The sequence below is a fragment of the Protopterus annectens genome, chromosome 10.part0 (assembly GCF_019279795.1).
Source record: "Protopterus annectens isolate FY-2018-M chromosome 10.part0, PAN1.0, whole genome shotgun sequence".
Classification (NCBI taxonomy): domain Eukaryota; kingdom Metazoa; phylum Chordata; order Ceratodontiformes; family Protopteridae; genus Protopterus; species Protopterus annectens.
In genome coordinates, this window is record NC_056744.1 from 318,915,392 (window position 1) to 318,942,891 (window position 27,500).

At 44.3% G+C, this 27,500-nt stretch overlaps 1 protein-coding gene across 1 annotated transcript in view; it reads right to left on the reverse strand.

The window, feature by feature from the left end:
* CCHR10.PART0H1orf112 (chromosome chr10.part0 C1orf112 homolog) overlaps positions 1–27,500 on the reverse strand; it is a 2,885,111-nt gene that overhangs the window by 2,840,900 nt on the left and 16,711 nt on the right. Inside the window, exons 2-3 of the mRNA XM_044086752.1 lie at positions 13,527–13,709; positions 6,779–6,818 (exon numbers count right to left, since the gene is read on the reverse strand). Of these exons, the coding sequence (XP_043942687.1) occupies positions 6,779–6,818; positions 13,527–13,634 (148 nt within the window). The 5' untranslated portion in view covers positions 13,635–13,709. The remainder of the gene's footprint in view (positions 1–6,778; positions 6,819–13,526; positions 13,710–27,500) is intronic.

Here is a 27,500-nt window from a genome sequence, read left to right on the forward strand (position 1 = left end):
AACACTGATGTCATGTAACCCTGTTTACAATCTACAGTTTGGAAAAAAACGTTTATGGTAGTTTGGTAATCCCAGAACTAATGAGGACGCTATTAACTGCTTTAGTTTACAGAAGGCAGATTCTGCCTCTGGTGTCCATTGTAACAAATCCTGTGCTGCCATAGGCTTCTTATATATAAAGGTCAGTCAGAGGTGCAGATTCCAAGGCATAGTTTGGAATCCAGCTCCGGCAAAAATTAGTTGCACCCAGGAAGGACATCATTTCCTTCTTGGTGGTGGGTTTTGGTGCTTGCAAAATTTCTATTTTTCTGTCCTCATCTAATGTTCTACCTTCCTTGGATATTGCATATCCTAGGTATTTGACTTGTTTTTTCCAAAGCTGCAGTTTATTTTTGTTTACCTTATGTGCCTCAGCAGCTAAAAATCGTGCTATGGTATCTTTTCTACAATCCTGCTGGGTGGGGGCCGCCAGCAAGATGTCATCAACAAAGTAAAATCTGACTGCCTCTTGGTGGGGTGAATCCTGCCAAGTTGCTTGCCATTTCTTGTGAGAATATCGTTGGACTTTCACAATATCCCTGTGGTAGTCGGGTATATGTATACCTTGCCCCCTGAAATGTGAATGCAAACCAATACTGGCCATCAGGGTGTATCAGTATCGAAAATAACGCATTGCTGATGTCTACCACAGAAAAATACTTTTGTTGAGGTTTCAAATCATTCAACAGGGTGTGTGGGTCTGGCACCATGGGTGCCCTTGGTATTACTGCATCATTTACGGCTTGTAAATCCTGGACCATACGCCATTCTCCATTGGCCTTTTTAACTGGAAATAAGGGTGTGTTACATGGTGAATCGGGAGATTCTACTAGTAACCCTCCTTTAAGTAAGGCTGCTATAATAGGCTTTATCCCTGCCTCTGCATCTTTTCTTAAGGGATACTGTCTTTTTTGTGGTCTGAATGCTGACTTTGGCATGACAGTAACTAGTCCCGCTGTATGAATGAGTCCTACATCTGATTTCCCTGTTGACCAGAGTGTCTCTAGTATATTTCGTAAGGCATTTTCTTCCTTCTTTAATAGGAGTGTCAATCAGCTGTCCTCACTAGACTGCAAGTGCACAGCTGGGTTGGTCTGAGTTATCCAATTCAACTTTTGTACTTGTATTCCCTGTTCTGACAGTTCTAATTCTGTCTGTTTTCCCCATCTCGTGACTTTTTCTCCTAGGTCTGCCCATTCTATATTTCTGTTTTTGGTTAAGCTAACATATGGTAATCGATTAGATTTATAAAGTGCAAAGAACTCCTGGGGCAATGAACAGCTGGCTACACTGTTCTCTTCTGTGTCCCAGTACAGGTTACGCAACATCAATCTGTATGCATGATTCTTGAATAATTCTTGCTCATATTCCTTATCAGGTCCTGGTGTGTTACAGTAATACAGGGTACAGTGTAACAGGTGTTGCTTATCAATGTCAAGGGAGGTGAACTTGCTGATGGCTACATCCATTAACTCTTTGGTCACAGTCCCAGGACCAGTCGTAACCAAGTCCTGGCTGTACCAATAAAACATTTCATCCTCCGACTGCACTACAAAGGTATTAGTTTGTCGCTGTGCTTCCATACCCTGCATGGTTGGGAGTACTGCTATACCAAATAGCTGCATGAGGTCTCTGCCCAAGAGGTTTACTGGGCATTTTGCAGATACTACAATTTTGCTTTTCTGTATCAATCCTGAAACTGGATCAGTTATTACAATGTAACGGGAGAGAGGCTCTCGATACAGCTGTCCATTAGCTGCTTTGACCAATATGTAATCAGGTGACTCTGTGTTCTCTGGCAGTTTGGAGGGATGTATCAGGGTTCGTGATGCCCCTGAGTCGCACAAGAATTTGACTTCCCTCCCTTCCACCAAGAGTTTAACTTCTGGTTTCATGCCTGCTAAATAGAGCTCCAAGCTCAATAAAGCTAGGTCTAATATCTCATTTTCTTCATTGTCACTAACTTCCTGCACTTCCTCTACTCCCTCTATCACATTCTCATTTGTCCTTTCTTCGCTAGTCCCTTCTAGTGATTCCTGACTACCATATAGTCAGTCCTCACCCTCCTTGTCTTCCGTTGTTGCCTTCTTGTTTTTCTTGCAATCCCTTGCCAAATGTCCCTTTTTACCGCATTTAAAACATTCCCCCCTTTTCTTTCACCCTTCGAAGTCCTCTGATCGTTGATCAGATTGTTTGTTTCCCTGTGTGTTTTTCTTGCCCTTTTTCCCGGACTGTACTACATAAACTTCTCCTCCATCTTCTACAGAAAATACTTCAGCTTTCTTTTTCTTTTTGCTATTAAAATGCCTTTCGGCATGCCTAGCATATTCAAGTAATGATTGTAACCTGCTTGTATGATGGCCTGCCATGTGTTTCGTAATAAAAGTGCTTATAGGTGCACTACTGCCCTTTAAAAATGCATTCTTTAACTGCTGTTCATATGGGGAATATTGTGTTTGATCTTCAGGAACCTGCATTCCACAGTGGTTATTAAAACATTCTAACAATCTGGCATAGTGCCAGTCAATTGTTTCACCTTCTTGTTGGAGGCATTGATTAATGCAAGTCCAGTTTGCCCAAGGTTTCCATTTTTCAGAGATGCGGTCTGTAAGACCTTTTACTCTGGTGTCTAATTCTGCGCTGCTATGTGGAGGGGTCTTTGTGCAGCGTCACGGGGATTCCAGTTCCCACTAATCATGTACCAATCTGGCCCTATAATCTAACTACTGTTTCTATCTCTTCTCTGTTTAAGTTATAACTCAACCTCATTCCTTGTAAATATTCTGAGAATTTTCTAAAGTTAACTTGTTTATTTTATTTATTTATTTACATTTGTTAACCGGGATAGATACTTTTGGATGTGGAATTCCCTCAGTGGCTTTCCGGATATCTTCCAGAGTCCAAGGTCTATACACTAAAATAGTTGGGTCCTGATGGTCTTGACCTGCCTGAGGATTGGGTACTTCTATAAGTGGGCATATTTCTTCTTCCTCACCTATAGATCGTGAATTCTTAACCATTTGCCATAACTCGATGCCTTCTTCTAAATTACCTGCCTTTGTTCGGGATCTGGTCCCGATGTGATCTCTAATTTTAGTCAGTTTTAGTTTCATAATATCTCTATCTTCTAACCTGTTCACTTGCTTCATGTTTTGGCAAGGGAGGCGGAAGTGCTGATGCTATTGCTAAGTTATTGTCCTCCTTATCTAAAAACATTGCTTTTGAATCTTTGTTCTTCTGTTCCCTACGGTTTACTTCCTCAAGTCACCTGTGTGGAGCAGGCGACAGCATACCGCCCCTGGCTGCCAGTGTGGAGCAGGCGACAGCATACCGCCCCTGGCTGCCAGTGTGGAGCAGGCGACAGCATACCGCCCCTGGCTGCCAGTGTGGAGCAGGCGACAGCATACCGCCCCTGGCTGCCAGTGTGGAGCAGGCGACAGCATACCGCCCCTGGCTGCCAGTGTGGAGCAGGCGACAGCATACCGCCCCTGGCTGCCAGTGTGGAGCAGGCGACAGCATACCGCCCCTGGCTGCCAGTGTGGAGCAGGCGACAGCATACCGCCCCTGGCTGCCAGTGTGGAGCAGGCGACAGCATACCGCCCTGGCTGCCAGTGTGGAGCAGGCGACAGCATACCGCCCTGGCTGCCAGTGTGGAGCAGGCGACAGCATACCGCCCCTGGCTGCCAGTGTGGAGCAGGCGACAGCATACCGCCCCTGGCTGCCAGTGTGGAGCAGGCGACAGCATACCGCCCCTGGCTGCCAGTGTGGAGCAGGCGACAGCATACCGCCCCTGGCTGCCAGTGTGGAGCAGGCGACAGCATACCGCCCCTGGCTGCCAGTGTGGAGCAGGCGACAGCATACCGCCCCTGGCTGCCAGTGTGGAGCAGGCGACAGCATACCGCCCCTGGCTGCCAGTGTGGAGCAGGCGACAGCATACCGCCCCTGGCTGCCAGTGTGGAGCAGGCGACAGCATACGCCCTGGCTGCCAGTGTGGAGCAGGCGACAGCATACCGCCCTGGCTGCCAGTGTGAGCAGGCGACAGCATACCGCCCCTGGCTGCCAGTGTGGAGCAGGCGACAGCATACCGCCCCTGGCTGCCAGTGTGGAGCAGGCGACAGCATACCGCCCCTGGCTGCCAGTGTGGAGCAGGCGACAGCATACCGCCCCTGGCTGCCAGTGTGGAGCAGGCGACAGCGCCCCGTCCCTGGCTGCCAGTGTGGAGCAGGCGACAGCGCCCCGTCCCTGGCTGCCAGTGTGGAGCAGGCGACAGCGCCCCGTCCCTGGCTGCCAGTGTGGAGCAGGCGACAGCGCCCGTCCTGGCTGCCAGTGTGGAGCAGGCGACAGCGCCCGTCCTGGCTGCCAGTGTGGAGCAGGCGACAGCGCCCGTCCCTGGCTGCCAGTGTGGAGCAGGCGACAGCGCCCGCCCCTGGCTGCCAGTGTGGAGCAGGCGACAGCGCCCCGTCCCTGGCTGCCAGTGTGGAGCAGGCGACAGCGCCCCGTCCCTGGCTGCCAGTGTGGAGCAGGCGACAGCGCCCCGTCCCTGGCTGCCAGTGTGGAGCAGGCGACAGCGCCCGTCCCTGGCTGCCAGTGTGGAGCAGGCGACAGCGCCCCGTCCCTGGCTGCCAGTGTGGAGCAGGCGACAGCGTCCCGTCCCTGGCTGCCAGTGTGGAGCAGGCGACAGCGCCCCGTCCCTGGCTGCCAGTGTGGAGCAGGCGACAGCGCCCCGTCCCTGGCTGCCAGTGTGGAGCAGGCGACAGCGCCCCGTCCCTGGCTGCCAGTGTGGAGCAGGCGACAGCGCCCCGTCCCTGGCTGCCAGTGTGGAGCAGGCGACAGCGTCCCGCCCCTGGCTGCCAGTGTGGAGCAGGCGACAGCGTCCCGCCCCTGGCTGCCAGTGTGGAGCAGGCGACAGCGTCCCGTCCCTGGCTGCCAGTGTGGAGCAGGCGACAGCGTCCCGTCCCTGGCTGCCAGTGTGGAGCAGGCGACAGCGTCCGCCCTGGCTGCCAGTGTGGAGCAGGCGACAGCGTCCCGCCCCTGGCTGCCAGTGTGGAGCAGGCGACAGCGTCCCGCCCCTGGCTGCCAGTGTGGAGCAGGCGACAGCGTCCCGCCCCTGGCTGCCAGTGTGGAGCAGGCGACAGCGTCCCGCCCCTGGCTGCCAGTGTGGAGCAGGCGACAGCGTCCGCCCCTGGCTGCCAGTGTGGAGCAGGCGACAGCGTCCCGCCCTGGCTGCCAGTGTGGAGCAGGCGACAGCGTCCGCCCCTGGCTGCCAGTGTGGAGCAGGCGACAGCGTCCCCTGGCTTCCAGTGTGGAGCAGGCGACAGGGTCCGGTCCCTGGCTGCCAGTGTGGAGCAGGCGACAGCGTCCGCCCCTGGCTGCCAGTGTGGAGCAGGCGACAGCGTCCCGCCCCTGGCTGCCAGTGTGGAGCAGGCGACAGCGTCCGCCCTGGCTGCCAGTGTGGAGCAGGCGACAGCGCCCCGCCCCTGGCAGCCAGTGTGGAGCAGGCGACAGCGTCCGCCCCTGGCTGCCAGTGTGGAGCAGGCGACAGCGTCCGCCCTGGCTGCCAGTGTGGAGCAGGCGACAGCGTCCCGCCCTGGCTGCCAGTGTGGAGCAGGCGACAGCGTCCCGCCCTGGCTGCCAGTGTGGAGCAGGCGACAGCGTCCGCCCTGGCTGCCAGTGTGGAGCAGGCGACAGCGTCCCGCCCCTGGCTGCCAGTGTGGAGCAGGCGACAGCGTCCCGCCCCTGGCTGCCAGTGTGGAGCAGGCGACAGCGTCCCGCCCCTGGCTGCCAGTGTGGAGCAGGCGACAGCGTCCCGCCCCTGGCTGCCAGTGTGGAGCAGGCGACAGCGTCCCGTCCCTGGCTGCCAGTGTGGAGCAGGCGACAGCGTCCCGTCCCTGGCTGCCAGTGTGGAGCAGGCGACAGCGTCCCGTCCCTGGCTGCCAGTGTGGAGCAGGCGACAGCGCCCCGTCCCTGGCTGCCAGTGTGGAGCAGGCGACAGCGTCCCGTCCCTGGCTGCCAGTGTGGAGCAGGCGACAGCGTCCCGTCCCTGGCTGCCAGTGTGGAGCGGGTGACAGCGTACCATCCCTGGCTGCCAGTGTGGAGCGGGTGACAGCGTACCATCCCTGGCTGCCAGTGTGGAGCGGGCGACAGCGTACCATCCCTGGCTGCCAGTGTGGAGCGGGCGACAGCGTACCATCCCTGGCTGCCAGTGTGGAGCGGGCGACAGCGTACCATCCCTGGCTGCCAGTGTGGAGCGGGCGACAGCGTACCATCCCTGGCTGCCAGTGTGGAGCGGGCGACAGCGTACCATCCCTGGCTGCCAGTGTGGAGCGGGCGACAGTGACAGCATACCATCCCTGGCTTCCAGTGTGGAGCAGGCGACAGCGTAGCGTCCCTGGCTGCCAGTGGGGAGCAGGAGACCGCGATGGCATACCATCCTTGACTGCCAGTGTGGAGCAGGTGACAGTGACAGCATACCATCCTGGCTGCCAGTGTGGAGTAGGTGACAGCATGCCATTCTTGGCTGCCAGTGTATAGGTAATAATGACACTGCAAAACCAGTGCACTAGTAGTACTATACTCATTTTATATGCAAACAAAATATCTTTTATTCATCTCTCACCATTATGTATACTAAATCTCTACAAGGCTGTATCCAACAAGGTCATCCCTCCAGAAACAGTAGCAGTGAACATGTCAACATAACTGCTGAAATACAAGCACTTTCTACAGATACAGTACTTACGAATATGTTCTGCCCAGCCACTGCAACACTGATACATGGAGTAAGCTACGTTAAGGAAAAACAATCCTGGCTAGGAGTCAATTTCATACTCAGCTTAACATTACATGCAGTTCATTTTCTTCTTTTTTTTTTTATTTTTTTTTTAATATAAAGCTAAAAGGATTCAGAACACAATTATGATAGCCTACACAAAATGTGCCAAGTATGCCAAGCACTGTGCAGCACGCCAGAACTTGGGGACCTCTTGCTCCACCAGCACCCCTTGTATGCCCTGGCTCACCCCATCACACATCCCAGCATTTCATATCATGGCAATACCTGGCTGTACTTCAGCAGTCATCCTATGAAGTAACAGTACCTGATGTAATTTCAGGTCCCTGGTCAAAGGTCTCCATGCTTCTGTCATTTCTTTAAAAGGGTGGTTAAATAACTTATTAATGCCCCTCACTCTTCTTTCCACCTCCAAGTGTATCACATGCACTGTCATGCAACATCTTCCACCCCTCGCAGAGTGTACTACATGCACTACCATGCAAACCCTTCCACACCCCACTCCGTAAGTGTACCACATGCACTACCATGCAACACTTACCGCCCCCCACCCCCTAAGTGTGACACATGCACAACCATGCAACACCTTCCACCTCCCCAGTGTACCACATGCACTACCATACAACACCTTCCACCTCCCCAGTGTACCACATGCACTACCATACAACACCTTCCACCTCCCCAGTGTACCACATGCACTACCATGCAACACCTTCCGCCCCCCCCCAAGTGTACCACATGCACTACCATGCAACACCTTCCGCCCCCACAGAGTGTACCACATGCACTACCATGCAACACCTTCCAACCCCCCCACTCGAGTGTACCACATGCACTACCATGCAACACCTTCCACCCCCCCCACCCGAGTGTACCACATGCACTACCATGCAACACCTTCCACATACACCCCCAGTGCACCACATGCACTACCATGCAATACCTTCCACACCCCCGAGTGCACCACATGCACTACCATCCAACATCTTCTGCCCCCCCGAGTGCACCACATGCACTACCATGCAACACCTTACACCCCCTCCCGAGTGTACCACATGCACAACCATGCACCCCCAGAGTGCACCACATGCACTACCATGCAACACCTTCCACCCCCAGAGTGTACCACATGCACTACCATGCCCCCCCCGAGTATACCGCATGCACTACCATGCAACACCTTCCACGCCCCGGACTGTACCACATGCACTACCATACAACAACTTCCACGCCCAGGACTGTACCACATGCACTACCATGCAACACCTTCCACCACCCGAGTGTACCACATGCACTACCATGCAACACCTTCCACCTCCCCAGTGTACCACATGCACTACCATGCAACACCTTCCACCTCCCCCCAGTGTACCACATGCACTACCATGCAACACCTTCTTCCCTCCCACTCCACATGCACTACCATGCAACACCTTCTGCCCCCCCCACTCGTTTACCACATGCACTACCATGCAACACCTTCTGCCCCCCCACACGACTGTACCACATGCACTACCATGCAACACCTTCCACACCCAGAGTGTACCACATGCACTACCATCTAACACTCCAACATCACAGAAAGGATTATTACATAGTAAAACAGAACAAAGCTCCAGAATATCATAACTAATACCATACAAACCCATTTAATATATGTTTTTACCAATAAGCACAAAAACAAATGATTTTTCATTTTGTCTGCCACGTACCTTTTCAACATTTACCAAAACGGACCATCCATTAGATACTATTCCAGACAATGTGCTTATTGTGTCATGCACAACCTTCTGCTGAACCCCACCCCATTTACAATATTTACTCATTAAAATAATAAATGCACAGCCATCACTCCAGTTACACTCTGTGCTTATTGTATCACACACAGCTTTCTGCTGAACTCCGCTCCCCATTTACAATATTCTCGTATTAAAATCCGAAATGCACAGCCAACACTCCAGTTACACTCTGTGCTTATTGTATCACGCACAGCCTTCTGCTGAACCCCACCCCATTTACTCATTAAAATGATAAATGCACAGCCATCACTCCAGTTACACTGTGCTTACTGTATCACGCACAGCCTTCTGCTGAACCCCACCCCATTCACAACATTTAGTCATTAAAATGCTAAACACGCACAGCCATCACTCGTTAAAGTCTGTGCTTATTGTATCACACACAGCTTTCTGCTGAACCCCACCCCATTTACAACATTCACTCATTAAAATGCTAAATGCACAGCCATCACTCGTTACACTCTGTGCTTATTGTATCACGCACAGCCTTCTGCTGAATGCCACCCCATTTACAACATTCACTCATTAAAATGCTAACTGCGGTGGTGGTGGTGCTGCGATAGCGTTGTCACCTCACAGTAAGACGCTGTCCAGTTCGATTCTCATCTAGAGCGTCTTCTGCGTGGAGACATGCGTGAATGGGCATACCTTCGTTGAAGGTTGTGCATCAGGGCTGGTAACTCGGCACGTAGAAATCAGCTACCAATCATTAGCGGACCGGAGTTCCGCTGTGGCAACCCCTAACCGGGAAAAGCCGAAAGACACAACAACTCATTAAAATGCTAAATGCACAGCCAATACTCCAGTTACACTCTGTGCTTATTGTATCACACACAGCCTCCTGCTGAATCCCACCCCATTTACAACATTTACTCATTAAAATGCTAAATGCACAGCCATCACTCCAGTTACACACCGCTTATTGTATCACACACAACCTATTGCTGAACCCCACCCCATTTACAACATTTACTCATTAAAATGATAAATGCACAGCCATCACTCCAGTTACACTGTGCTTACTGTATCACACACAGCCTTCTGCTGAACGCCACTCCCCATTTACATTCACGTATTAAAACCCTAAATGCACTGCCATCACTCCAGTTACTCTGTGCTTATTGTATCACACACAGCCTTCTGCTGAACCCCACCCCATTTATATTTACTCATTAAAATGATAAATGCACAGCCATCACTCCAGTTACACTCTGTGCTTATTGTATCACACACAGCCTTCTGCTGAACCCCACCCCATTTACAAACTTTACTCATTAAAATCCTAATGCAAAGCCATCACTCCAGTTACACTCTGTGCTCATTGAGTCTCACACAGCATTCGGCTGAACCCCACTCCCCATTTACAACATTCACTCATTAAAATAAATGCACAGCCATCACTCCAGTTACACTGTGCTTACTGTATCACGTACAGCCTACTTCTGAACCCCACTCCCCATTTACATTCACGTATTAAAATCCTAAATGCACAGCCATCACTCCAGTTATTCTCTGTACTTATTATATCACACACAGCCTTCTGCTGAACCCCACCCATTTACAACATTCACTCATTAAAATGCTAAATGCACAGCCATCACTCCAGTTAAACTCCGTGCTTATTGTATCACACAGTCTGCTGCTGAACCCCACCCCATTTACAACATTTACTCATTAAAATGATAAATGCACAGCCATCACTCCAGTTACTGTGCCTATTGTATCACACACAGCCTTCTGCTGAACCCCACCCCATTTACAACATTCACTCATTAAAATGCTAAATGCACAGCCATCACTCCAGTTACACTGTGCTTACTGTATCACGCACAGCCTTCTGCTGAACCCCACCCCATTTTTATTTACTCATTAAAATGCCAAATGCACAGCCATCACTCCAGTTACACTCTGTGCTTATTGTATCACACAAAGCCTCCTGCTGAATCCCACCCCATTTACAACATTTACTCATTAAAATGCTAAATGCACAGCCATCACTCCAGTTACACACTGCTTATTGTATCACACACAACCTATTGCTGAACCCCACCCCATTTACAACATTTACTCATTAAAATGATAAATGCACAGCCATCACTCCAGTTACACTGTGCTTACTGTATCACACACAGCCTTCTGCTGAACGCCACTCCCTATTTACATTCACGTATTAAAATCCTAAATGCACTACCATCACTCCAGTTACTCTGTGCTTATTGTATCACACACAGCCTTCTGCTGAACCCCACCCCATTTATATTTACTCATTAAAATGATAAATGCACAGCCATCACTCCAGTTACACTCTGTGCTTATTGTATCACACACAGCCTTCTGCTGAACCCCACCCCATTTACAAACTTTACTCATTAAAATCCTAATGCAAAGCCATCACTCCAGTTACACTCTGTGCTCATAGAGTCTCACACAGCATTCGGCTGAACCCCACTCCCCATTTACAACATTCACTCATTAAAATAAATGCACAGCCATCACTCCAGTTACACTGTGCTTACTGTATCACGTACAGCCTACTTCTGAACCCCACTCCCCATTTACATTCACGTATTAAAATCCTAAATGCACAGCCATCACTCCAGTTATTCTCTGTACTTATTATATCACACACAGCCTTCTGCTGAACCCCACCCATTTACAACATTCACTCATTAAAATGCTAAATGCACAGCCACCACTCCAGTTAAACTCCGTGCTTATTGCATCACACAGTCTGCTGCTGAACCCCACCCCATTTACAACATTCACTCATTAAAATGCTAAATGCACAGCCATCACTCCAGTTACACTGTGCTTACTGTATCACGCACAGCCTTCTGCTGAAGCCCACCCTATTTACAACATTTATACGGCGGTAGCGTTGTTACCTCACAGCAAAAGGTTCTCCCATTCCATTCTCGGCTTGGATTCGGAGTGCCTTGTGTGTGGAGTCTGCATGTCCTCCCCATGGATGGGTAGCGTTCGAAAGACATGCGTGCGTAAATGGGCATGCCTTCGTTGAAGGTTGGGTGTCGAGCTGGCACCTCGGCGTTTCGTAAAAACTCTGCCAATCATTAGCGGACCGGAGTTCCGCTGTGGCGACCCCTTACCGGGAAAAAGCCGAAAGACAAACAACAACAACTCATTAAAATGCTAAATACACAGCCATCAATCCAGTTACTCTCTGGGCTTATTGTATCAAACACAACCTTCTGCTGAACCCCACTCCCCATTTACAACATTCATGTATTAAAATACTAAACGCACAGCCATCGCTCCAGTTACACTCTGTGCTTATTGTATCACACACAGCCTTCTGCTGAACCCCACCCCATTTACAACCTTCACTCATTAAAATACTAAATGCACAGCCATCACTCCAGTTACACATTGCTTATTGTATCACACACAACCTATTGCTGAACCCCACCCCATTTACAACATTTACTCATTAAAATGATAAATGCACAGCCATCACTCCAGTTACACTGTGCTTACTGTATCACACACAGCCTTCTGCTGAATGCCACTCCCCATTTACATTCACGTATTAAAATCCAAAATGCACTGCCATCACTCCAGTTACTCTGTGCTTATTGTATCACACACAGCCTTCTGCTGAACCCCACCCCATTTATATTTACTCATTAAAATGATAAATGCACAGCCAACACTCCAGTTACGCTGTGCTTATTGTATCACACACAGCCTTATGCTGAACCCACTCCCCATTTACAACATTTACTCATTAAAATACTAAATGCACAACCTTCGCTCCAGTTACACTCTGCGCTCTCTGTGTCACACAGCCTTCTACTGAACCCACTCCCTTTCAGTCCACTCTGTATAACAATTCATTTCTCTTTATGACATTCATGCTGCACTGCCTGCACAACACAGATGCTACATAAAGCAAACACTACCTACATATGCATTACTTATGCTACACATCCAGCAAACGCATATACTGGTTTTAAAAAGGACACAGTTGTTTTCTACACTAGATATAAAGAAACGGCAATTATATTTTTTTTTTACCATGATCTGTATTTCATGTTGAAACAGTCTTTCAGAATTAAATGTATGACAGAGTTTATTCACCTGACTTTTGAACTTGTAAGCTGTTATCTTGCATACCAAAAGAAAAATATCTGAATTGAACCTGTCTTCCATTTCTGCAGAATCCAATCCTAGTAAGCTCTGTGCAATTCTGCAATACAAACAGGGACACATGCAAGGAAAGGATAGGACTAGCTTAGGCAAAGCAGACTCCAGTTCAGACTGGCACATCTCAGGGACACATGCAAGGAAAGGATATGACCAGCTTAGGCAAAGCAGACTACAGTTCAGACTGGCACATCTCCTCAGGGACACATGCAAGGAAAGGATATGACTAGCTTAGGCAAAGCAGACTACAGTTCAGACTGGCACATCTCCTCAGGGACACGTGCAAGGAAAGGATATGACCAGCTTAGGCAAAGCAAACTCAGTTCAGACTGGCACATCTCCTCAGGGACAGATGCAAAGAAAGGATATGACTTGTTTAGGCAAAGCAGACTCCAGTTCAGACTGGCACATCTCCTCAGGGACACGTGCAAGGAAAGGATATGACCAGCTTAGGCAAAGCAGACTCCAGTTCAGACTGGCACATCTCCTCAGGGACACGTGCAAGGAAAGGGTATGACCAGCTTAGGTAAAGCAGACTCCAGCTCAGACTGGCACATCTCCTCAGGGACACGTGCAAGGAAAGGATATGACCAGTTTAGGCAAAGCAGACTCCAGCTCAGACTGGCACATCTCCTCAGGGACACGTGCAAGGAAAGGATATGACTAGCTTAGGCAAAGCAGACTCCAGCTCAGACTGGCACATCTCCTCAGGGACACGTGCAAGGAAAGGATATGACCACCTTAGGCAAAGCAGACTCCAGCTCAGACTGGCACATCTCCTCATTCCACTGGCTGATTTCTTTCAGCAAAGACTCCTGCGACATCGCGTTGCTGGTTTTCATCTAAAAGGCACTATCTTCGTTTGTAGAACAACAGCGCTATTCCTTCACGGTCTGAAGGTAGGCCTTTTACCTCACCTGCAGCAAACAAGGGAAAAGTAAAGAACAATGCAGTGAAATTAGTCCCTAGTTTTGTGATACCATAATTTTACAACAGAATGTTTAATAACAAAACAAAGTACTTTATTGCTAAAGTTTTAAGCAATGCCCACAATGGTCCTACACAAAAGAAATAAGACCTATGTAAGTAATTACCATATCAACTTATCTTCAAAATCCTGATAACAGGTGCCCCCTACAAACATGTCAAGATGCACCAGACTAAAAGGGTGCACACAGCCCCACCCTATCCAGCTCAGAATTCCACAAATAGTTGAACTGTGTTTGCATGATGAAAATCACAAGTACATGAAAAGGGAAGATTAAAGTTAAATAGCAGCCTATCCCAGAACTGCAAGGCATGACCCTTCAAATTGAGCAGGTTGGTGAACTGTAGAAGGGTAAGTGGGCAATGCTGAGGGCACACTCTATGATTAACTATCTGTGACTAGTATTTGCATACCCATTATACCTCATATACATGAACTTCCTATGTTCAGGAAGAACACCAAAAGTGCCTACAAAACCAAGAACTAAACTTTAAATGAAGGAAAAGCTTCAGAAGGCCAATCCTTAAGTACAGAAGAATCACAGAAAGGTGGACTCCAAGGAATAGCACAGCATTGTTTGTTAAAAGTGTGCAACAAGGACAGTCTGTTGCGCAAGTCTCCACAATGAACGTTTTTATAGTGTTCTCTCACTGAAAGCAGTTGCACCTAAATGAATGGTCCTTCACCATGTTGTCCAAATGCCAACTGGCTGCATAACAGGAAAAGACAATAGCAGTCAAACCATTTACAAAGTCCAACAACTCCCAAGAGCTCCTTACCCAGTGCAAGCAAAACAGCCTGGCCTGCATTCCTGAATTCAAGCACCTATGCAATATAGCAGCCATTTATATAGATCATGGATATACAGACCCCTCCCCACACTCCCCCAGGTCACCAAAAAGAAACATGGACAAAGCACATTCTTATTCAGCAACCACTCCAAATTCACTTCTAGGGCACATCCCTGCTTCCTTCCAAAGGAAACTTGGTCCCTGCCAAGATACAAACATGATACCCTACAAATAAAAGCACTGAATTCTAAAATCTATCTGATGGAACAGCTAATGCACAGGAGATTGTCCTAAAAATGAAGTTCAAAAGAGACTAGCCAGTCAGCAAAAGGACAAATGTCCTCCAGTTATGAAGTTCACGTCACAAGGAAAGTGTTTTCCACTGAATACAAAACGGTGGACCTTCTTCAAAAAAACTCGTTAATCAGTCTATGCTAGGCCAAACTTCTCCGTCCACAACTTCAAAATGTGCAGACAGAGCAGACAACACAGACACCTAATGTAGGTTAAAACAAATTTGTAAGTTTACAAACACAGGTGTAGGAATACTTCTAAGCATAAAAAGAACCATCATTTCCACTTTGCAGTACAAGTACACCTGGTGAATGATTTCCCAGGGATATCCAACACTTCACAAATATCCACTGCAAGACTTCATGGGGTAAGACAGTCTACTGCAGACATCAAGCCCTGGCTATGGTCTATTGTGCTGGTTTCATTTTGTACCTCCCTGAGTTGAGTCTGAAAAAATGTCCACTTAGATTAGTGTTCTACACTGATAAATAAAATACAGATAGGCACTCAAACTGAGATAATAACAATCAGAAATTAATGATTGATAATTAATCCAAACCAGACAGGCAGCAAAAGCCAAAACAAAGAAATGAAGAGAAATGGAAAGGAGCCAAATGCCATAAAACAGCTTACTGATAAAATAATGGAAACCTTTTATAAGACAAAAAAAAAAGACAACTTCATGTGGTTGAGATGTGGTCTGCATTTCAGAAAAAGAAATATGCAGCTTAATTGAATAACATACCCTTAGATTTGGATAGCAACTGCACAAAAACACAGCTTTACTGCTAATAATCATACAAAAATAAGAGCAGGCAAAATAAAAACATTTAGGAAAATTAAACCCAAATGCATATGAAACAAAATTTAAGCAATCTGTAGCAGGACAGTGACAATATGAGCTGTGTAGGGACAGCCACCACCACCTGCATCTATTCTCTGTAACAAAAGAATACCAACAAGAAAAAAAGCATGATTTCAAAAATTAATTGGTGGGCATTCACATAATCCAAAACATTACGGAATAAATCATTCAAGGAGCATAACAAGAAAGAGAAGTGTTCAAAAACCAAAAAAATAACAAATAGGAGTAAACAAAGGAATTTAACCACTCCAAATTATCCAAATATCTTGGCAACACAGAATGTAATAGTACTACAGCAGTACATGTTTGAAAAGAAAATAAATATATTCTTTCAAAAAGCACATACAAAATGTCACTACCACCTGGTTTACACTTAAAATGCTAGTAATGTCACTACAACCTTGTTACACTAAGAATGTTAGTAATGTCACTACACCGTGGCTTACACGGAGAATGTTAGTAATGTCACTACAACCCATTCTGCACAGAGAATGTTAGTAATGTCACTACAACCTATTCTAACCTGACAATGCTAGTAATGTCACTACAACCCGTTCTACACAGAGAATGTTAGTATTGTCACTACACCCTGGTTTACACAGAGAATGTTAGTAATGTCACTACACCCTGGTTTACACAGAGAATGCTGGTAATGTCACTATGTGGTTACAGTGAGAATGTTAGTAATATCACTACAACCCGTTCTACACTGAGAATGATAGTAATGTCACTGCAACCTGTTCTACACTAAGAATGTTAGTAATGTCACTACAACCCATTCTACACAGAGAATGTTAGTAATGTCACTACAACCTGTTCTACACTGAGAATGTTAGTAATGTCACTACAACCTGTTCTACACTGAGAATGTTAGTAATGTCACTACAACCTGTTCTACACTGAGAATGTTAGTAATGTCACTACAACCTGTTCTACACTGAGAATGTTAGTAATGTCACTACAACCTGTTCTACACTGAGAATGTTAGTAATGTCACTACAACCTGTTCTACACTGAGAATGTTAGTAATGTCACTACACCCTGGTTTACACTGAGAATGCTAGTAATATCACTATAACATAGTTTACACTGAGACTGCTAGTAACATCACTGCACCCTGGTTTACACTGAGAATGCTAGTAATGTCACTACAACATGGTTTACACTGAGACTGCTAGTAATGTCACTGCAACATGGTTTACACTGAGAATGTTACAAATATCTCTACAACCTAGTTTACACTGAGAATGTTCATAATGTCACCACAACCCGGTTACACTAAGAATGCTAGTAATATCACTACAACATGGTTACACTGAGAATGTTAGTAATGTCACTAAAACCTGGTTTACAGTGAGAATGCTAGTAATGTCACTACACCCTGGTTGCAGTGAGAATGCTAGTAATGTCACTACAACCAGTTGTACACTGAGAATGCTAGTAGTAATGTCCCTACAACCCGTTCTACACTGAGAATGTTAGTAATGTCACTACAACCCGTTCTACACTGAGAATGTTAGTAATGTCACTACAACTCTTTCTATACTGAGAATGTTAATGTCACTACACCCTGGTTTACACTGAGAATGCTAGTAATATCACTATAACATGGTTTACACTGAGACTGCTAGTAACATCACTGCACCCTGGTTTACACTGAGAATGCTAGTAATGTCACTACAACATGGTTTACACGGAGACTGCTAGTAATGTCACTGCAACATGGTTTACACTGAGACTGCTAGTAATGTCACTGCAACATGATTTACACTGAGAATGTTACAAATATCTCTACAACCTGGTTTACACTGAGAATGTTCATAATGTAACCACAACCCGGTTACACTAAGAATGCTAGTAATATCACTACAACATGGTTACACTGAGAATGTTGTCACTAAAACCTGGTTTACAGTGAGAATGCTAGTAATGTCACTACACCCTGGTTGCAGTGAGAATGCTAGTAATGTCACTACAACCAGTTGTACACTGAGAATGCTAGTAGTAATGTCACTACAACCCGTTCTACACTGAGAATGTTAGTAATGTCACTACAACCCGTTCTACACTGAGAATGTTAGTAATGTCACTACAACCCGTTCTATACTGAGAATGTTAGTAATGTCACTACACCCTGGTTTACACTGAGAATGCTAGTAATATCACTATAACATGGTTTACACTGAGACTGCTAGTAACATCACTGCACCCTGGTTTACACTGAGAATGCTAGTAATGTCACTACAACATGGTTTACACTGAGACTGCTAGTAATGTCACTGAAACATGGTTTACACTGAGACTGCTAGTAATGTCACTGCAACATGATTTACACTGAGAATGTTACAAATATCTCTACAACCTGGTTTACACTGAGAATGTTCATAATGTAACCACAACCCGGTTACACTAAGAATGCTAGTAATATCACTACAACATGGTTACACTGAGAATGTTAGTAATGTCACTAAAACCTGGTTTACAGCGAGAATGCTAGTAATGTCACTACACCCTGGTTGCAGTGAGAATGCTAGTAATGTCACTACAACCAGTTGTACACTGAGAATGCTAGTAGTAATGTCCCTACAACCCGTTCTACACTGAGAATGTTAGTAATGTCACTACAACCCGTTCTACACTGAGAATGTTAGTAATATCACTACAACTCTTTCTATACTGAGAATGTTAGTAATGTCACTACAACCCGTTCTACACTGAGAATGTTAGTAATGTCACTACAACCCGTTCTACACTGAGAATGTTAGTAATGTCACTGAAACCTAGAAACACTGAGAATGTTGGTAATGTCACTACAACCAGATTTACAATGAGAATGTTGGTAATGTCACTGCAACCTGTTTTACACTTAGAATGTTAGTAATGTCACCACAACCTGTTCTACACTGAGAATGATAGTAATGTCACTGCAACTTGTTCTACACCAAGAATGTTAGTAATGTCACTACACCCTAGTTTACACGGAGAATGTTAGTAATGTCACTACACCCTAGTTTACATGGAGAATGTTAGTAATGTCACTACACCCTGGTTTTACTGAGAATGTTAGTAATGTCACTACAACCCGTTCTACACTGAGAATGTTAGTAATGTCACTACACCCAGGATTACACAGAGAATGTTAGTAATGTCACTGCAACCTGTTCTACACTGAGAATGTTAGTAATGTCACTACAACCCGTTCTACATTGAGAATGCTAGTAATGTCACTACAACCCGTTCTACACTAAGAATGCTAGTAATGTCAATACAACCTGTTCCACACGGAGAATGTTAGTAATGTCACTAAACCCTGGTTACACTAAGAATGCTAGTAATGTCACTACACCCTGGTTACACTGAGAATGCTAGTAATGTCACTACAACCTGGTTTACACTGAGAATGCTAGTAATGTCACTACAACCTGGTTTACACTGAGAATGCTAGTAATGTCACTACAACCTGGTTTACACTGAGAATGTTAGTAATGTCACTACAACCCGTTCTACACAGAGAATGTTAGTAATGTCACTACAACCCGTTCTACACAGAGAATGTTAATGTCACTACAACCCGTTCTACACAGAGAATGTTAATGTCACTACAACCCGTTCTACACAGAGAATGTTAATGTCACTACAAACCATTCTATAATGAAAATGCTAGTAATGTCACTACAACCTGTTCTACGCTGAGAATGCTAGTAATGTCACTACACCCAGGATTACATGGAGAATGTCAGTAATGTCACTGCAACCTGTCCTACACTGAGAATATTAGTAATGTCACAACCCGTTCTACACTGAGAATGTTAGTAATGTCACTACAACCCGTTCCACACTGAGAATGTTAGTAATGTCATTACAATATGTTCTACACTAAGAATGCTAGTAATGTCAATACAACCTATTCTACACTGAGAAAGTTAGTAATGTCACTACAACCCATTCTACACTGAGAATACTAGTAATGTCACTACAACCCATTCTACACTGAGAAGGTTAGTAATGTCACTACACCCTGGTTACAGTGAGAGTGTTATTAATGTCACTACAACCCGTTCTACACTGAGAATGCTAGTAATGTCACTACAACGTGGTTACACTAAGAATGCTAGTAATGTCACTACACCCTGGTTACACTGAGAATGCTAGTAATGTCACTAAACCCTGGTTTACACGGAGAATGCTAGTAATGTCACTAAACCCTGGTTTACACGGAGAATGCTAGTAATGTCACTACACCCTGGTTTACACGGAGAATGCTAGTGATGTCACTACAACCCATTCTACACTGAGAATGTTAGTAATGTCACTACAACCCGTTCTACACTGAGAATGTTAGTAATGTCACTACACCCTGGTTACAGTGAGAATGCTAGTAATGTCACTACATCCTGGTTACACTGAGAATGCTATAGTAATATCATTTCAACCTAGTCTACATGGAGAATGCTAGTAATGTCACTACAACCCATTCTACACTGAGAATGCTAGTAATGTCACTACAACCAGTTCTACACTGAGAATGTTTGTAATGTCACTGCAACCCATTCTACACTGAGAATGTTAGTAATGTCACTACACCCTGGTTACAGTGAGAATGTTAGTAATGTCACTACATCCTGGTTACACTGAGAATGCTATAGTAATATCATTTCAACCTAGTCTACATGGAGAATGCTAGTAATGTCACTACAACCCATTCTACACTGAGAATGCTAGTAATGTCACTACAACCCATTCTACACTGAGAATGTTAGTAATCTCACTACACCCTGGTTACAGTGAGAATGTTAGTAATGTCACTACAACCTGGTTACACTGAAAATGTTAATATCACTACAACCCATTCTACATTGAGAATGTTGGCAATGTCACTACAACCCATTCTACACAGAGAATGATAGTAATGTCACTACAACCCATTCTACACTGAGAATGCTAGTAATGTCACTACAACGTGGTTACAGGGAGATTGTTAGTAATGTCACTACATCCTGGTTACACTGAGAATGTTAATAATGTCACTACAATCTGGTTAGACTGAGAATGCTAGTAATGTCACTACAACATAGTTATGGCGAGAATGTCAGTAATGTCACTACAACCTGGTTACACTGAGAATGCTAGTAATGTCAACACACCCTGGTTACACTGAAAATACTAGTAATGTCACCACACCCTGGTTACACTGAGAATGTTAGTAATGTCACTACAACCTGGTTTACACTGAAAATATTAGTAATGTCACTACACCCTGGTTACACTGAGAATGCTAGTAATGTCACTAAACCCTGGTTTACACGGAGAATGTTAGTAATGTCACTACAACCCGTTCTACACTGAGAGTGTTAGTAATGTCACTACACCCTGGTTACAGTGAGAATGCTAGTAATGTCACTACATCCTGGTTACACTGAGAATGTTAATAATGTCACTACACCCTGGTTTACGAATGCTAGTAATGTCATTTCAACCTAGTTTACATGGAGAATGCTAGTAATGTCATTACAACCCATTCTACACTGAGAATGCTAGTAATATGTCACTACAACCCATTCTACACTGAGAATTGTTAGTAATGTCACTACACCCTGGTTACATGGAGAATGCTAGTAATGTCAATACAACCTGTTCTACACTGAGAATGTTAGTAATATCACTACAACCCATTCTACACTGAGAATGTTAGTAATATCACTACAACCCATTCTACACTGAGAATGTTAGTAATGTCACTACAATGTGGTTACAGGGAGATTGTTTGTAATGTCACTACATCTTGGCTACAGTGAGAATGTTAATAGCGTCACTACAATCTGGTTACAATGAGAATGCTAGCAATGTCACTACAACATAGTTACGGTGAGAGTGTCAGTAATGTCACTACAACCTGGTTACACTGAGAATGCTAGTAATGTCAGCACACCCTGGTTACACTGAAAATACTAGTAATGTCACTACACCCTGGTTACACTGAGAATGTTAGTAATGTCACTACAACCTGGTTTACACTGAGAATGTTAGTAATGTCACTACACCCTGGTTACACTGAGAATGCTAGTAATGTCACTAAACCCTGGTTTACACTGAGAATGCTAGTAATGTCACTAAACCCTGGTTTACAATGAGAATGCTGGTAATGTCACTACAACCCATTCTACACTGAGAATGTTAGTAATGTCACTACAACCCATTCTACACTGAGCATGTTTGTAATGTCACTACACCCTGGTTACATGGAGAATGCTGGTAATGTCAATACAACCTGTTCTACACTGAGAATGTTAGTAATATCACTACACCCTGGTTACAGTGAGAATGCTAGTAATGTCACTACATCCTGGTTACACTGAGAATGTTAATGTCACTACACCCTGGTTTACACTGAGAATGCTAGTAATGTCATTTCAACCTAGTTTACATGGAGAATGCTAGTAATGTCACTACAACCCATTCTACACTGAGAATGTTAGTAATGTCACTACAACCTGGTTACACTGAAATTGTTAATGTCACTACAACCCGTTCTACATTGAGAATCTTAGTAATATCACTATAACCCATTCTACACTGAGAATGTCAGTAATGTCACTACAACCCATTCTATACTGAGAATGTTAGTAATGTCACTACACCCTTGGCAACAGTGAGAATGTTAATGTCACTACACCCTGGTTACAGTGAAAATGTTAATAATGTCACTACAATCTGGTTACACTGAGAATGCTAGTAATGTCACTACAACATAGTGGCTGAGATGTGGTCTGCATTTCATGAAAAGAAATATGCGGCTTAATTGAATAACATACCCTTAGATTTGGATAGCAACGGCACAAAAACACAGCTTTACTGCTAATAATCATACAAAAATAAGAGCAGGCAAAATAAAAACATTTAGGAAAATTAAACCCAAATGCATATGAAACAAAATTTAAGCAATCTGTAGCAGGACAGTGACAATATGAGCTGTGTAGGGACAGCCACCACCACCTGCATCTATTCTCTGTAACAAAAGAATACCAACAAGAAAAAAAGCATGATTTCAAAAATTAACTGGTGGGCATTCACATAATCCAAAACATTACGGAAGTAATCATTCAAGGAGCATAACAAGAAAGAGAAGTGTTCAAAAACCAAAAAAATAACAAATAGGAGTAAACAAAGGAATTTAACCACTCCAAATTATCCAAATATTTTGGCAACACAGAATGTAATGGTACCACAGCAGTACATGTTTGAAAAGAAAATAAATATATTCTTTCAAAAAGCACATACAAAACAGCTTACAGCTAGTAATGTCACTACCACCTGGTTTACACTGAAAATGCTAGTAATGTCTCTACAACCTGGTTACACTAAGAATGCTAGTAATGTCAATACAACCTGTTCTACACTGAGAATTTTAGTAATGTCACTACAATCCGTTCTACACTGACAAAGTTAGTAATGTCACTAAAACCCGTTCAACACTGAGAATGTTAGTAATGTCACTACACCCTGGTTTACACTGAGAATGCTAGTAATGTCACTACGTGGTTACAGTGAGAATGTTAGTAATATCACTACAACCCGTTCTACACTGAGAATTATAGTAATTCTACACTAAGAATGCTAGTAATGTCACTACAACCTGTTCTACACTGAGAATGTTCGTAATGTCACTACAACCCATTCAGCACTGGGAATGCTAGTAATGTCACTACAACCGGGTTTACACTGAGACTGCTAGTAATGTCACTACAACCAGGTTTACACTGAGACTGCTAGAAATGTCACTACACCCTGGTTTACACTGAGAATGCTAGTAATGTCGCTACAACCAGGTTTACAACGAGACTGCTAGTAATGTCACTACACCCTGGTTTATACTGAGAATGCTAGTAATGTCACTACAATATGGTTTACACTGAGACTGCTAGTAATGTCACTACACCCTGGTTTACACTGAGAATGCTAGTAATGTCAGTACAATATGGTTTACACTGAGACTGCTAGTAATGTCACTGCAACATGGTTTACACAGAATGTTACAAATATCACTACAACCTGGTTTACATTGAGAATGTTCATAATGTCACCACAACCCGGTTACACTGTGAATGCTAGTAATATCATTACAACATGGTTACACTGAGAATGTTAGTAATGCCACTAAAACCTGGTTTACAGTGAGAATGCTAATAATGTCACTACACCCTGGTTGCATTGAGAATGCTAGTAATGTCACTACAACCCGTTCTACACGGAGAATGTTAGTAATGTCACTACAACTCGTTCTATACCGAGAATGTTAGTAATGTCACTGCAACCTAGATACACTGAGAATGTTGGTAATGGCACTACAACCCATTCTTTACTGAGAATGTTAGTAATGTCACTACAACGTGGTTACAGGGAGATTGTTTGTAATGTCACTACACCCTGGCTACAGTGAGAATGTTAAAAATGTCACTACAATCTGGTTAAACAGAGAATGCTAGTAATGTCACTACAACCTGGTTTACACTAAGAATACTGTTTTTAACTTCTAGTCATTGTGCAAAATACAATAAAGACCCCAAACACTTCCCTCTGGAGCAGTCATGAAATCAGAAAAAAAAAAAAACACAAGCATTTCACCCATAATTTTTTTCAGTTGCAACATGCCTTTGCTGCAATTCTATGCTAACAGTTAAAGCATACGGAAGTGAGATGAACTGGAAGCTCTTGATTTAAAATTGCAGTCTTGTATGTTTTATGCGATTACACTGTTATTAACACCCAGGTGTTTCATGAAGAAATCTCAGAGGAAGACAGAGACAGTCTTTGAAATATAGGCTTGCAATGCAGAAGTGTGTGTGGCAGGGCTGACTACCAGTAGAAACAGTGTGCTCCACAACAGAAACTGTATTTCTGTTAAAGCAGGCCTCTTCCTGCAAAAAAGTAAATATATCCCAACGGGTAGTGAATATCTAATGGAGGATGAAGGAGGAAAGTATACCACAAAGCCAGGCCTTACATACCCAAGTATAGCCAAGGGCTTTATGTTTTGACCTATATGGAAATTTAATTAGTGCTGGACTTTTATGGAGGAGTAACAGACCAGTGTTAAAAGGGTAAGAGAGGAGACCAGCTCCAAAGCTTATGTGGAGCCATTCGGTCTTAGACTATGATTTAATGTGCCATCACTTGGTAAGAGAAATTTTATTTTGATTTATATTTGTTTTTACTTCTTATGTTAACTGTTTGTTAGAAGAAGGGAATAAATGACTACTTCACAAATTACTTCCCCTTATACAGGGTCATCTCAGTGTACTTAATTTAAAATTTATATGCATATTGTTTGTGTGATTTCCTCACTCAGTTCGACTTAAATTACCAACTATTTTAATTTCTTTGAAATCTGTTATTGCTAATTTTATTTTTCTTTTAAAATTAGTTGCTTTCAGCTAATAATGGATTTAAATGCACATCAACAATTTCCTGAAGCACATGTATCTTGCCCAGTGTACTAAATATTATATGTGTATACATACATAGGTAACACCTGATAACACGGGAGACTGGAGGTTCCTCATATCAAAAGTTGGATGATTTGCTTATTATTATTATTAATATTAATATCAATAAATATAAATTTACCGAAGATTATTGTAGCTGTGCAGTTGCCAAAGCCTGGAAAACTACTGTTACATACATTAATGACTGCCTAATACTGATTTATCTTATCGGCCCAAAGTGCAAAGAGAACATGTTTAGGAAAGGAAAGATCACTTGGCCCCTATTAAACATGTTCCTACTTATGACAACTTGGAAGTTCAGAATAATATGTTCAAAGCAAAAAAAGAAGAAAAAAAAATGCATTGATTAATATCTACAATATAGAGAGAAAATATACTAAAAAGGACACTGCTTTATGTCTCGTCTTTCGGCTTTTCCCAGTTATCACCACAGCAGCTCACCGGTCCACTATCGATTGGCAGTAGAGTTTTTACGGTGTCGAGTTGCCAGCCCGGCACCTAACCTTCACAGAAGGCAGGCACACGCGCACGCACACATGCACCTACCTGCAAGTCTTTAAAGCTCACTTGACTGCATAATAAATGGATTACAGAGAAAGATAACATTGCTCATTCAAAAAACACAACAGAAAATTACATAATTTTTCAAAAGAGACTACTACAGGAAAAAAAAGAGGGAAGGGGCAAGCTAAAAGGAAAAAAGATAAACTGATCTTGGAATGAGTCTTGGAATGAGTAAAGAACACTGCAGTAAGAAAAAAAACAGGAGAAAGACAGAAGCTGACAACATGGCTCCAGCTGTGGAAGTACAAAGACAGCTTAAGGAGAACTGTATGCCTGCAAATGAAATAAACAGTAGGATATAGAATAAGAGATGGACTTTACTAGCTAGGTTTGTTTTCTTTATAGGTTCATAGGTTACTAGGCTAATGGCCCTATGGCCTTTACAAGCCTAGAGTACCCTAGTTGACCTTAGTTGGTCAGTTGTACAGCAATACTATGATCAGCACAGAGTGCCCATGTTCCTGAGGGCCATAGGTGCCACCTTCAGGGTGAATTTGTGGCTTCCCATCCAATTGTCAAAGTTGCGCTTGAGTAGTTCTCTTGTGCAAGTTCTATTAATGTTACAAGGCAGGTTGAGATCTCTGGAGCAAGTGACTCTTGACCCATCTAATTTTTGGATGTGCAGCATTTCCATTAGGGCAGGGACAGTGACTGCTCTGTAGGCCAGGCACAGGTCATCTCTCAGCAGCCTGTATGATGCAGTGTACAGTGACAGGGCTTTCAGTCTTTCCATGTAGGTAACATCTTGCAAGCCCTAAATTCTTTTGGTTAGAAACCTCTATGGTCTCTCCAGCTGTGGCAGGTGTTCGGTGAAGTACATACAGAAGGGAGTGTTGTACTCGATTAGTGGTCTGATAAGGGACTGGAACAGAGGAGTAATGATGACCTCCCTGGTCTTGGATGTGATGCCCTGATTTATGAGATGGGCAGTGTAGAAGGCTTTCCTTACTACTGTGGACACATGGTAATCAAAGTTTAGATTGCTATTGACCTGTGTTCCCAAGTCACGCACTACTGTGTTTGAGCTTAGAGAGGCACTGTCTAGATCATAACTAGCGCAGGCTACTTCTCTGCCAAAATAGATAATGAGGCATTTTTTGCATTTAGTTTCAGTCAACAGCCCCGACACCAATCATTTATCTGTGTCAGTCCCTTGTGTAATTTGATGATGTCATTGGGGGACTAGGATGGATCCTGGTTTACAGTCGTCTGCAAACTTAGTAACCCACAGGGCCATCAACTTTTGACTGGACTTCAGAAAAATAAATTCCAAACAGTAGAGGGCCCAGTACAGATCTTTGTGGTGCACCGCTGGTAACTAGTTTACTGGTCGAGGTGGATTCCCCCAACTTTAACAGTGTCCGTTCTATCAGTGAGCAGTTTACCACCCATCTAGTGAAGAATGAGCTGATACCCAGCTGGGAGAGCTTCCCAATGAACCCTGAGTGGGGAACTGTGTCAAATGCCTTGGCAAAATCCAGATAGGTAGTGTATACTGCTTTACGCTCATTAAAGGCTTTGCTGATTGTCTCAAAGAAGTGCACCAGGTTTAATAAGCAAGACGTACCCTTGATGAAACCAAACTGGGTTGGGTTAAGAGTATGAAGGAAGTCTATGTCCTGGTTGATAAGGTCCATGATGAATCTTTACATGGCCTTGCAGATAAGGCTGGTCAGGCTAATGGGATTAGTCATCCGGGTCGG